Raw genomic sequence first — 12,771 nt, forward strand, 5'->3', positions numbered from 1 at the left:
GGCCAACCTGAAACCATAGTTTGTTGCCGACTTACGAATGGCATCTTGTTCAGAAGCAACAAACCATAATCCCCAGTTTGTTTATCCTGCTTACACCAGGGGAGGAGTGAAGTCAAAGCAAGTGGGCAGCATGCAGTGGCTAGATCTTCATTTATCGTAAGCTACAAAACCGAATTTATTGTTACATGTGAACACAGCCAATCAATTACTGGTCTTTTTGTCTCTCAGCTTCAGCCTATCTCTGTTCTCAGTTCCTTTGTCCACTTATTTCATTCTCTTTTATGCACTCAAATCTCTGTATATTTCTCTTTAACAGTTTCTTCTATTGTCCAATATTTATCCAAAACGTCTTATAAGTTTCAACTATCTTCAGATTTCTACCCCTTCTTATCTTCCTTCACTAAACTCCCTTATGCAATTTCATGTTTTTCATCATTTCTTATGGCCCCCTTTCCCCCCCTCTGCTTTGCTCCCTTTGCTTCTTTTCTTCTCGTTAGGTTAATTAACACATCTTATTTTAATTTTTTGCAAATTTTCTTTTTTGCTTTCATGTACCCCTATCAAACTAGTGTTCAGTCTCTTCTTTTTATTCAGATTTTGAGACTGTGGGTAAGAGAGACCTATGGATTTTATCTGTGCATGGGGTATGATATTGTCCAACATGTGGCTCACCATATATTGTTGGACTTTAACTCAACTTTTCCCTTTTCTTGCAAGGAATCCTACTTGGAATAAGGGAATTTCCCTTTAAAAAAGGGAAACTGAAATATACTCAGAGTTGAGAGTGGATTTCATGTTCTTTATTCAGCTCATAGTGGTGAGGAGGAATGGAAGTTGCCCCAAAGTATCTGCTTTATATACGTTATTTACACAATGGGCTATACATGATTGGCTAATTCCGGAATTCTACTGTAAGCCAATCAGGTTGTAGATTCACTTATATCTGGGGCATGATTGGGTGGTTCCTGCCAACCAATCATACTGCTGCATTGTTCTAGGACCAATCCGAGTGCTGCATTCTGAATCCTATTGTTCTAGGACCAATCAGACTGCTGCATTTTGGATCCTATTCAACTCAGTACATAACAGAAACGTTGACAGCTATGCTTCAACTGCCATAATTTCTGACCCCTGAAAATGTTAGCTGAGGCTGATGGGAGTTGTAGCCCAACATCATCTGGAGAACAAATTATTGGCTAGCCCTGGGTTTAAGTAATTAAACACACACACACATATATACTGTGTATGTGTGTGTATATATATATGTGTGTGTGTGTGTATCCCCTTCAACAAATGGATAGAAAATATGCACAAACTTGCAACACATGAACAAGTAATGTACAAACGTAGACTTGTCATGGACAAATTTAATGATTTTTGGAATTCATTTTTATAAACACTGTATTAGGTTAAGTTAACTACAATAACAATCATGTAATGTTTATTTTAAAAATGTTTTCTACATGGGTGTTATTTTATCTTTTTTATTCTTGTCACGTCTTGTCTTGTTTTACCTTGTTCACTTATAATTTTTATTTTTAAATAAAGAACATAAAATTAAATATATATATGTATGATGATTTAATCCAGCTGCTTTTTCTTCAAAATAAACAGGGCTTTTATTTCTTTAAAAAATGTGAATAATGCAATGTTTGGGTTGGCCCTAAAATAGTGCATGCTAAATACTCCAAATATAAATGCTATTATAATTGTTAAGCAATCTTCACAATCATTATTTAGGTTTTTGTTCTTTCATATTGTCTAACAACACGTGACGATCACCAGGTCAGACCTGCCTGCACCCTTAATTATAGTTTCTGGCCATGGGCTCAGGTGTGCTGCTTCTTTCCACTCACCGTGGTGAATGATGCTACGATCCAGTAATTTTTGTACTAGTTTAATTGCAGTCTCCCTGTCAGAGGCCTCCTTGTGATCAATCAGCCAGTCAATCAGTTCTTTGGCAACGAAGCAGTTTGGATACGTCTTCAGGTGATGTCTCCGATCTTTAATTATCTTTTCTTCATGCAGTCTGAGCCTGTGAACCAAACAGTATCACGCCGTGAGAAATCTTTGCATAGCATCTGCCTCAACATTACAAGCTGGAAAGAAAAAGCTCGTATCAGAGTGGTGTCAGCTAAATAATAATAATAATACTAATAAACATCTTTTGAAGGTATCGCTGGCCTTGTATCCTCACTTCCATTTAACACTTCCCTCTGCTATCTGTAGCCACACCCCTTTTTAACAGAACAGAATTACCTCAGAGCATGCGCAAAGTGCCTTTCCCTTCCTCTCTCTGCCCCCCCCCCCAAGAAATGGAAGTTTGTGTCAGTACATGTTAGCATTACTAGAGATGTAAAATATTATATTGCCCCCATACAGTTTCTCCTCATACCATAACAATTTTAATGTTGTTTACTCAGTCTTATTTCACATGCCCTGCCATGTTATTCTTTTGTGGTTGACGTTTGCCATTTTAGTGTCCTAGACTGCAATATTACGATCACTTGCCTGGAATTAATTCCCACCAAACGGAACAGATATCTGAGTAGATATGCATAGTATTGCACTGTAAAACAATACAACTAAGAAGCTTGTGCTTATACTGCAGTTGCAGAAAGTCTGAATTTACACTGATATACTGTGCTGACTGCATATTTGCTCAAGTGCATAAACATCGTACGTTTAAGGCACTATCTTTCCCCCAAAGACTTTGGGGAGCTGTAGTTTCTGTTATGTACTGAATAACAGATTGGATAGAAAATGGCAACAGTTACATTGTTCTGGAGCTCTATATAAGCAGGCTGACTGAGCTCCTCAGTTCAGTTCTGTTCCAGCTTACAAATAAAGAGCTGCTTTGGAAGAATCGCTGTGTCGTCTGATATGTTCGCCCACAACTTAACAGTTTCTTAAAGGTACTGAGAATCGTAGCTCTGTGAGGGATAAACTACAGTTCCCAGAATTCTTTGGGGAAAGCCATGTGCTTTGAATGTGTTGTATGGATAGGACGATAGTTGCTCCGGCTACATCGGGGTGTGTGGGGGTGTGTGTGTGTGAAAACAATATGAAGGTGACACAGGAGTTGCAAGGTGGATTTTCGGAGTGGGAGAGGGAGTTTTGTCCTTTGTATTAAAATGTAGGGGGGGGGGAGATGTCATATTTCACAGTCTCTCATCCTCTGATAAGTCCTATAGATTTGGATGGAGTTAAACTTTCAGGTAAGTATACTTTGGATTCAGGGCTGGCTCAAGAGACATTGTCGCCTGAGGCAAAGTCAAGGTATGTAATATCCAAGGCAGCAAAATAGTCAAGTTATTTTGGCACCTGAGGCAGGACATCCCACCAGTGTTTTTCCCGTGCCCTGTCAGTAAAAATATAACATCATCATCATCATCATCATCATCATCATTATTATTATTTTATTACTACTAAAAATGTCCTGCTCTTTCATGACACACAAAATCAGTTGCCTAATAGTAGGGCCGGCCCTTATTTTGATTTCCACCTTATGGTTCAGTTATAATTTGCATGAGGAAGTGCCTGCCCATCAAATAACCACTGAGGTCTAGCAATGCATGGGGAGCGACGTTGGAAAGGGGGCTCCAGAAGAAGCATCTTTCCATTTGAAATATGCTAACCTTAAAAAAGCAACAACTAAGAATTAGAAGCATTTAGAATTAAGAAGCAAGCAGGCTTCCTTCCAGGGAAGATGGCAAGACTCCCACACAGGCCTGAGCCTTGGCATTTCTTTCGGAAAGTGAGCAATGTCCCCGCTTCCCCCTGACACTACTTGTTGTTGTTTAGTCGTTTAGTCGTGTCTGACTCTTCGTGATCCCATGGACCAGAGCACGCCAGGCACTATATGCCTGTTGTCTTTGTCCATGGAGTTTTCTTGGCAGGGATACTGTAGTGGCTTGCCGGTTCCTCCTCCAGGTGGATCACGTTTGGTCAAAACTCTCCACTATGACCTGTTCATCTTGGGTGCCCTGCTCAGCATAGTTCATAGCTTCTCTGAGTTATTCAAGCCCCTTCACCACGGCAAGGCAGTGATCCATGAAAGGGTTGACACTACTAGGTAAACACAATTATACACAAGACGGGAGCCACAGGGAGGCCAGATGTGGTGGAGGTCTTCTTTCGGAGAATTTCCAGGCCCTGTTCCCCCCTTTCCCCCTTTCATTTAAAAAGTAGCTCGCTCTCTGGTGTCTGGAGATCATGGAAGAAGCAGCAAATATAGAACTGAATAGGAAAATTTAAAAAAGAAAACACAAGGACAGTCTGAGAATGGAGAAAGGAGGGCAGACAATAGGCTTGTTCACACACACTGAACACAGCGGTCTCTACCCATGAACAAGTGTTTGCGTGAAAGAACGCACACTTGTTAGTTTGCACAGCTCGGGTACTGTGTACACAGGTAGTCGGAGTGTACGCTCATGTGAATAACTATACAAGCGTTTCAGCTCAAGTATTCAAGTACAGTGGACGCTCGGGTTGCGCGCAACCTGCAGTGGCACGTCTGTGCACGCGCGGGTTGCAATTTGGCACGTCTGCGCATGAGCGACGGCCAAAACCCGGAAGTAACCTGTTCTGGTACTTCCGGGTTTCGGCGGTCTGTAACCCGAAACAACGCAACCTGAAGCATCTGTAACTTGAGGTATGATGGTACACACATACTGAGTGTGAACGTCCCTAGAATTTTGATTTTATTCCAGCTTAACTATCCTTGCTTCAGCCAATGTATCCTCTGCTAGAGATCTCTAGGTCCCCTCACAGAACTAAAATGACCGGAGTTACTTGCAAAGGGGAGATGATGGTTACACTAGTTTAACTCTCCAACAGAGACACACTCAAAGTACTTAAAGACTGTTGTAGGCCTGGCAGATGGTGGGACTGGTTCTTGGCCCGACGGAAAATAAAAACACGAGGAAACACGGAATCAGTTTTCCAGTGCCATATGTTAAAACAAATAAACACACTCCAGTGTGTCTATTAAACGAGTTTGAATGTCGGCAGCCGCCAGGAATAATTCTTCCACATAAGTGTTAACAAGCTTCTCATTACCACATTATTTGTGATACCCAGCTGCCAAAAGTTACGTTAACTACATCCAGAGCTACAGGAAAACGTTGTGGATGTATGCTATAATATATACATGCACAGGTAAGTATAGCAGGAGGTTCAAACATCATGATCTGAGGTGCAAATGTGGTGACTGGTATCTAAGATTTTTTTTTGTACTGTCCCTGTATATTTCTAGCAAGACTGGGGAACCTTTGGCCCTGCAGATGTTGCCCCCAGCCCAAGCAAGCATGGGCAATCATGAGGATGGATGCTGAGGGCTCTTCAGGATCTGTTGTTATGAGCTTCCTGGCCTTGGATTTTCCTCTTCTGCCAAATATGCCCCATAGCCTGAGCACTACAGTGAGGAACTCAAAAGGCCTTCCCCTCAATATTTGATTGAACTACATTGTAGTTGCCCTATAGTTTTCCTGCCTAAGCTGGTGGAGGAGGTCTTGAACATGGTGGAGTACCCTTGTGTTATTTTATTGGGGGACTGCAGCGTTACGTCAGGACTGGGCTCAGGTGTGATGGCCTGGGATTCAGACTCAGAGGCTGAACTTTAGGAATCCCAGCCCACACAGGGGTCCCCGCCTCCAGATCCAGCTGAGCTGGGGCTGGGGCATGAGCCTGAAGGGTCCTCAGCTGTGCTGGATCCTCAGGTGCAGGCACCAGCTGAGTCTGCTCTGGCCCCTGAGGTGGTGGAGGACCCATTGCCTTCAGGTGCTCCACTCTCAGCCCCATCAGAGGAAGCTGAGGTTGCCTCTGGGTCCGGTAACCCTCCAGCCTCTCCTGAGCTGCAGAGGCTCAGGGCAGAGAGGCGGAGGGAACTAAGTTCTCACAGGAGGAGTGCTCACCTCCAGGCCAGGAGAGGCGAGTCACCTGTGGACCGGGACCGCCCTATGCCAGATAAAAGCCAGTCAGCCCCAGTCTCAGGTTGCGGGAGCAATGTTGTTGCTAGCCTGTTCCTGCCTGCGCCCTGTCCTACTCTTCTGCCAGAGTTCCTGACCCCACTGACTCCCCGCCTACAGCTTTGACGGACAGCCTCTATACCGCACCATCGAACTTGGACTGGAATAGGACCTCGCCTCTCGGTTAGCCCCCAGGACCAGCACATCAGGACTTCGTGGCAGCTACAAGGCTGTCCCAGAGCATTGCAGGCCTGCTCATATTACAGGCCATACCATCTCTGTTTTCTGGCCCTTCTCCTCTCATGCCTCTGAGTCTGGACTGCTCTCTGCCACAGCCTCTCCCTGCTCACTAAACCCTATTGCCTCTTCAGCTTCCGACACCACCTCTTCCCCATCTGCCCCCTCTTCTCCCTCTGACCACTCATTGTTGTCCCACTCTGAGCCTTCTTCCCTTTGGGGTTCCCTAGGGGGTTCCCCAGCTGTTGCCTTCCACCACTCCTCTGCTTCCAGCCAGTCCATGACATCCACTCACTCCTGACTAGGGAATCCAAGTTGACCCTCTGCTCTCTAACAACATTTTCTGAAGAGCAACTGGGATCTGAACTGTCACTATGTACAGTATATATAGCTCAGGCTTCTAGCTACATATCCCACAACCATGACTGGAACTTCCTATTATTCCAAGCCATAACTGGCTTCTGAGGAAGAGACAATGAGAATATAGTTCTCATGAGTGTCACTTGCTATGCGATCAGCATTTTGCATGCAGTTAGATCACTGTCAGTTTGGACCCAAACAAGGAATCGACACATTAAAATTAGATCTGGTGCTAAGCAGACTGTATGGACACCGTATAAATGTTTCCACATCTATTTTTGCGTACGAAAGGCAAGAGGCTTGGTACACGGTTCTTTGCAGCTTTTTTTAGCACTTTTGGCTGTAGGGAAAGAGATAGGATTTCAGCCTAGACCTTGGAATAGGTGTTCTAGAAAATGTATTTTAAAATAATGCAAGACTTGGATAATTTGAAGAAGGCCTTTGGCTCAGTTGCAGAGAAGGTCCAAGTTTCAATATCCCTGGCATCTCAAAGTGGGGAGTTGAGAAAGTCACCTGTCCAAAATCCTGCACAGTTAGATGAACCAATGTTCTGACTCAGAAGAAGATGCTTCGTGTGTTCCTAACTGTTCACAGAAGAGCAAAGTAACACCAGAAAGCACTTAGGTTATTTGTAAGAAGTTCGCTTTTAAGTTATTTCACATATGAAACAGTGCAGCCATTTTGGTTTTGAGCTACGGTATTAACCGAATTGTGTTAGAAGAGGTATGGCAAACCTTTAGCCCATAAGCCCCAATATATTTTCAGTGACAAAGTTTTAATATACCCCGCAAGTGTCCCAGGAAAACCGGGCCATCCCGTTTTTTAATCGCAAGAATATGTCGGCCATTTTGGTTGCCACAATTTCGCAACATGCTTTTTACCCGATCGTGCATTTTAGAGTGCTGTGCCCAAAAAAGTGTGCCCAAAAAATCGCAGCAACCAAAATGACTGCCGTGCTCTCACAACAAAAAACGGGAAGATGGCATCCCAGATTTTGTGTGGCCTTTTATTTGACACACAAAAGCCAGCTGGCAGAAAACACACAGTCTAGGAGCTTTAGGAGGAGGCATTTCAAAGACACAATGCTCCTTGCTTAGGAAAAACTAGTTACATAGTTCTGGCAGCTGACTGCAGCTGGTGTTTGATGCTTTCTCACACCACGTTCCTCTTTCTAGCTGAGTCTCAGCCATGGAGATACTCTGTGCTCCTCAAACAGTGAGCCAGGACCCACCGCAGGTGAGCCTTGAGCCACTTCCAGATGAGCTTCAGTGCCACCACTGACTCAGTGTCTTCTGATGAATGTCAGTACCAGCAGCTCCTTATATGCTGTGAGGAAGGCTGGGAGACAGCTGCTCAAGGAGGGAGGTGGAAAGGAAGTTCTCCCTCCTTCCCTGGAGGGGAAAGGGCCAAAGGAGAAGTGGGAGGAAATCAGAAAGTGAAATAAAAGTTAATATTTAATCACCAAGCAAACAGGGTAGAGAAAGAAGGGAGGAATAAAGAGAGGGAAACTCTTATAGAAAGAAATTGGACCGAGGAGGAGGGATGAAACTGGCGATCTGGAGGGTGGGAATAAGGTACGAAAGGGGAATGGGAGAAGAAATGACAGGAGATGGGTAAAATGCTTCAAGGGATAGCAAGGGAAAATATATATTTCAAAGTCTTCTCCACTTAGAATACCTGGCTCAGCAAATTCTGCCTAAAATGGGGCAGCTGAGTCACAATACCTTCGGAACAAATTTGAGGAAAGCTCAGCCACGGAACTCCTTGCTGTGAAGAAAACATGACGGCAAAGAATTTAGAACCTTTCCAAAGTTGGTTAGATAGCAGTAGAAAGTGATGTTTGTTTATTGCCTTGACATCTGATGGGAGGATGTTCCACAGGGCGGGTGCCACTACCGAGAAGGCCCTCTGCCTGGTTCCCTGAAACCTCACTTCTCACAGTGAGGGAACGGCCAGAAGACCCCCGGAGCTGGACCTCAGTGTCCGGGCTGAACGATGGGGGTGGAGACACTCCTTCGGGTATACAGGACTGAGGCCATTTAGGGCTTTAAAGGTCAGCACCAACACTTTGAATTGTGCTCAGAAACGAACTGGAAGCCAAATGAGCTCTTTCAGGACTGGTGTTATATGGTCCCGGCGGCCACTCCCAGTCACCAGTCTAGCTGCTGCATTCTGGATTAATTGTAGTTTCCGGATCATCTTCAATTGTAGCCCCACATAGAGTGCATTGCAGTAATCCAAGCAGGAGATAACTAGAGCATGCACCACTCTGGCAGGACAGTCTGCGGGCAGGTAGGGTCTCAGCCTGTGTACCAGATGGAGCTGGTAGACAGCCGCCCTGGACACAGAATTGACCTGTGCCTCCATGGACAGCTGTGAGTCCAGTATGACTCCCAGGCTGCGCATCTAGTCCTTCAGGGACACAGTTACCCCATTCAGGACCAGGGAGTGGTCCTCCACACCCCATGAGAACGAGATGGGGCAAAACCCCATGCTGTATGAGGATGGGAAGAAATGAGCAGGATGTTCAGGGAGCAGTGAAATTCACATATGCATCCACTCATTCTTATGTTAGACAGGCAGACAGACAGGCAGACAGACAGACAGACACACACACACACACACACACACACACACACACACACACACACAGAAGTTTAATGCCAGCCATTTTACAAGACCTTAATTAGAACAAACTTGACCCCATGTTGCTTGCCAGCAAAATTCAATTCAATTTAAGGTGAAGTATAAATCTAGTTGTAATAAAACCTGTTGTAAACGAGGGCTGGTTGCATGTCAATTGGGATTATAAATGCTACGTGGAATGTGGTTTTTCAACATATTGAAGAGGAGATTCTTGCCGTTAACTATTCTGATTGGGTAGTGGATTGCTTGCAATTAAGGAGCAGGTTTCTAATAGCCACCCTCTCCTCGAAAATGATTTGTTAAGCTCAGTCAAGAATTTTATTGATTACTTGCAAATGCCTGGGGTTTTTTTTAATTATTGGGAGGTCCACAGGCATGTGGCTATGCTTGTAGAGCCAAGTGCTTTTAAAATGCAACGATAACACTATCACCTCATTCCTTAAAGAATTTCACTCTTACCCTACAGATGGAGACCGCTGATAAAACAGCACCACACAACCCCATTTGAATATATTTCTCCACCACAATATCTAAAGCTATCAGCCTGGCAGAGATCAAACAATAGGCGAACTGTGAAGGAGCTTCCCACACCCTTGAAAGCCTACGAAATGAGCCCAAACAAATTGGCAAAATGGCAGTCGCTGGTTCCATGTGAACTTGTGCACCTACCGACACCTCAAAATATGCTAAAGAGGAAAAAAGAGGAAATGCTCCACCAAAAACAACAAGGTACCAAGAACAGTTGCACGGAATTTGTATGTGCTAATTAAAATGCACAGATGAAAAGTTAGAAACAATCGCTCAAATTTAAATGGAAAGACCACATTGGGATCACCTGTGACAAGGTGAGCTGTGAGCCTCCTCAGTCTGAGAAACAGGTGATCACTGTACAGTGGTACCTCAGGTTACATACGCTTCAGGTTACAGACTCCACTAATCCAGAAATAGTACCTCGGGTTAAGAACTTTGCTTCAGGATGAGAACAGAAATTGTGCTCTGGAAGCGTGACAGCAGCAGGAGGCCCCATTAGCTAAAGTGGTGCTTCAGGTTAAGAACAGTTTCAGATAAGAACGGACCTCCGGAACGAATTAAGTACTTAACCGGAGGTACCACTGTAGATGGGAAAACTCAAAGCCTCTTCTCTCCCTTTTTATGGTTCTTTTTTGTTGTTGTTAAACCAGACTTGGCCTTGAGCCTTCAGATGGAGAGCTCCTTCAAATAAAGGACTTTGTGAAGCACTTCAACACTCGAAATATGCTAATTCTGCATGTTTGCATTTAATTCTATTGCTGACTATGCACACTATGAGCTGTTTTTAAATACTTGGGGGTAGACTTTACTTCCAAACAATTCTCTATGGAACTGGAATGTTAGTGGTGTCCTGTTGAAGGGTATAGAATGACTCCAGAATCCTGATGCAGACAGTTTGTTAATTTCAGTATAAAAATATCCACTGATTATTGATACGCTTGAGTGGCTGGCCTTCGACACTTCCTCTCTTCTTCCCATCTTCCTCTTTCCAAAGATGCACAGTTTCCATAACAAAGCAAAACAAGATTTGAAGGGGGAGGGTTCCTTCTTTGGATGCAGGCATTCTGGGCGAGGTGGCCAAGAGAATACCTGTGGCACTGCTGTGACTTTTTCAAACTTAGTAAAGGTACAGGGACCCCTGACCATTAGGTCCAGTAGTGGCCGACTCTGGGGTTGCAACGCTCATCTCGCTGAGGGAGCCGGCGTACAGCTTCCGGGTCATGTGGCCAGCACGACTAAGCCGCTTCTGGCGAACCAGAGCAGCGCACGTAGACACTGTTTACCTTCCCGCCGGAGTGGTACCTATTTATCTACTTGCACTTTGATGTCCTTTCGAACTGCTAGGTTGGCAGGAGCAGGGACTGAGCAACGGGAGCTCACCCCGTCGTGGGGATTCGAACCGCTGACCTTCTGATCGGCAAGTCCTAGGCTCTGTGGTTTAACGCACAGTGCCACCCGCGTTTCAAACTTAGAATCTTTTTAAAGCTTTTAGATTTGTTTTTAAAAGCCTTTCTATGGTCTGTGGCAAACATCGTCCAGAACGCCTGGACCCCATTTCTTAGAGAGAGGCAAGGAAGAGAAGGTGGCAGAGAAGACACCTGTGCTGCTACGGATAATGGAATAGCTCTCCACTCCAAAAATGGGGAGGGGAAAGAGGGATCGGGGGGGGGGGGGGGAGAGAAGGAGAAGAAATGGGATGGAAGGAAGAGAATAGCTGTGTTGCTGCTATTGCTGCAAAGAGGAGTCTGTGGCACAATCTCTTGTGCCAGCCCTGAGCCTCAGAAATAAATGGTTAGCAAAAGATTAACCACTCCAGAGAATTGAAAAAAAAAGAGGTGTACCGTATTTTTCGCTCTATAAGACACACCAGACCACTAGACGCACCTAGTTTTTGGAGGAGGAAAACAAGAAAAAAATTATTCTGAATCTCAGAAGCCAGAACAGCAAGAGGGATCGCTGTGCAGTGAAAGCAGCAATCCCTCTTGCTGTTCTGGCTTCTGTGATAGCTGCGCAGCCTGCATTCGCTCCATAAGACGCACACACATTTCCCCTTACTTTTTAGGAGGGAAAAAGTGAGTCTTATAGAGCCAAAAATACGGTATTTACTATTGTTCAATGACTGGGAGTCAGAAATCCTTGCCTTTCAATCAGCCAGAAGTTTACTAGTAGAATCTATTCTACCTTGTGGCCACTGATGCCCAAGGCAAACTGTACACCTGTTCTGCCCTACCCAATTCCATTGCTTATTCCACCATGCCACCCATATTAAAAATGCAACACTGGTTAAAACGCTTTTCACCAGTTATAGACATCAGTCCACCTGCCTCACTACAGCATGTCAACAAGCTGTCCTTGAATCTTTTTTAATAAAATTCAGCGTATGCGCCACAGAGTTTTGAAATAAATTTAGGGATGGGCTGATCAGACTAGTTCAGGCCCATGTCAGTTTCTTATAGATTCATTCATAAATCTGTTTCATCCTGTTGTCACAGTATTTTGCAACCACGCATTAAACAAGAAAGTACAGTTCATATTAAAATGTGCAACGATCCAATTCCTCAACCATCCCCAAGCATATTTTCTTGCAATGGATGCAAAATTTAGTAGTGTTACAAAGTTCCTCTTGCAATGGTTTCTTTATGATAATCCCTAAAAGCTGCTAATTTAGCTTACAAAGTTTATACCTTCATTTCTCAGGAACTAGAAGACATAGCAATAGATATGCTACTTTTTCTTACAATTTTATTCTTTTTTTTATTATTGCCGGGAAATCGGCAGGCAAGTGTCAGAGACACCTATCGGCTTTTGCCCGTGGTAACACAATTCCTTCCCTTTGCCATTTTGTGAACTTTTGGTTCTTCTTCTGCCGGCTCCTATAAATATTCAGAGCTTTTGATTCCCTCTCCAACAAAGGCTATTTCTGGTCCCCTGCCATTTTGTGGAGCTTTTGCTCTTTAGCTGTGTTTGTTATGTGTACAGTATTTATTTTTAGGCTATGTCCTTCCCCATCCTCTCCTCCGTACTGTAG

At 44.2% G+C, this 12,771-nt stretch overlaps 1 protein-coding gene across 4 annotated transcripts in view; it reads right to left on the reverse strand.

Annotated features, from left to right (window-relative positions):
• DEPTOR (DEP domain containing MTOR interacting protein) overlaps nt 1–12,771 on the reverse strand; it is a 65,521-nt gene that overhangs the window by 48,577 nt on the left and 4,173 nt on the right. For all 4 annotated transcript variants that reach the window (XR_013393856.1, XM_077932753.1, XM_028736228.2 and 1 more), the window contains exon 3: nt 1,857–2,035. Coding sequence is in view for 3 of the 4 variants with exons in the window: in XM_077932753.1 (XP_077788879.1) it covers nt 1,857–2,035 (179 nt within the window). In the remaining variant the exon portion in view is untranslated. The remainder of the gene's footprint in view (nt 1–1,856; nt 2,036–12,771) is intronic.

Source organism: Podarcis muralis, chromosome 8 (genome assembly GCF_964188315.1).
Source record: "Podarcis muralis chromosome 8, rPodMur119.hap1.1, whole genome shotgun sequence".
In the NCBI taxonomy this organism is placed as follows: Eukaryota; Metazoa; Chordata; class Lepidosauria; order Squamata; family Lacertidae; genus Podarcis; species Podarcis muralis.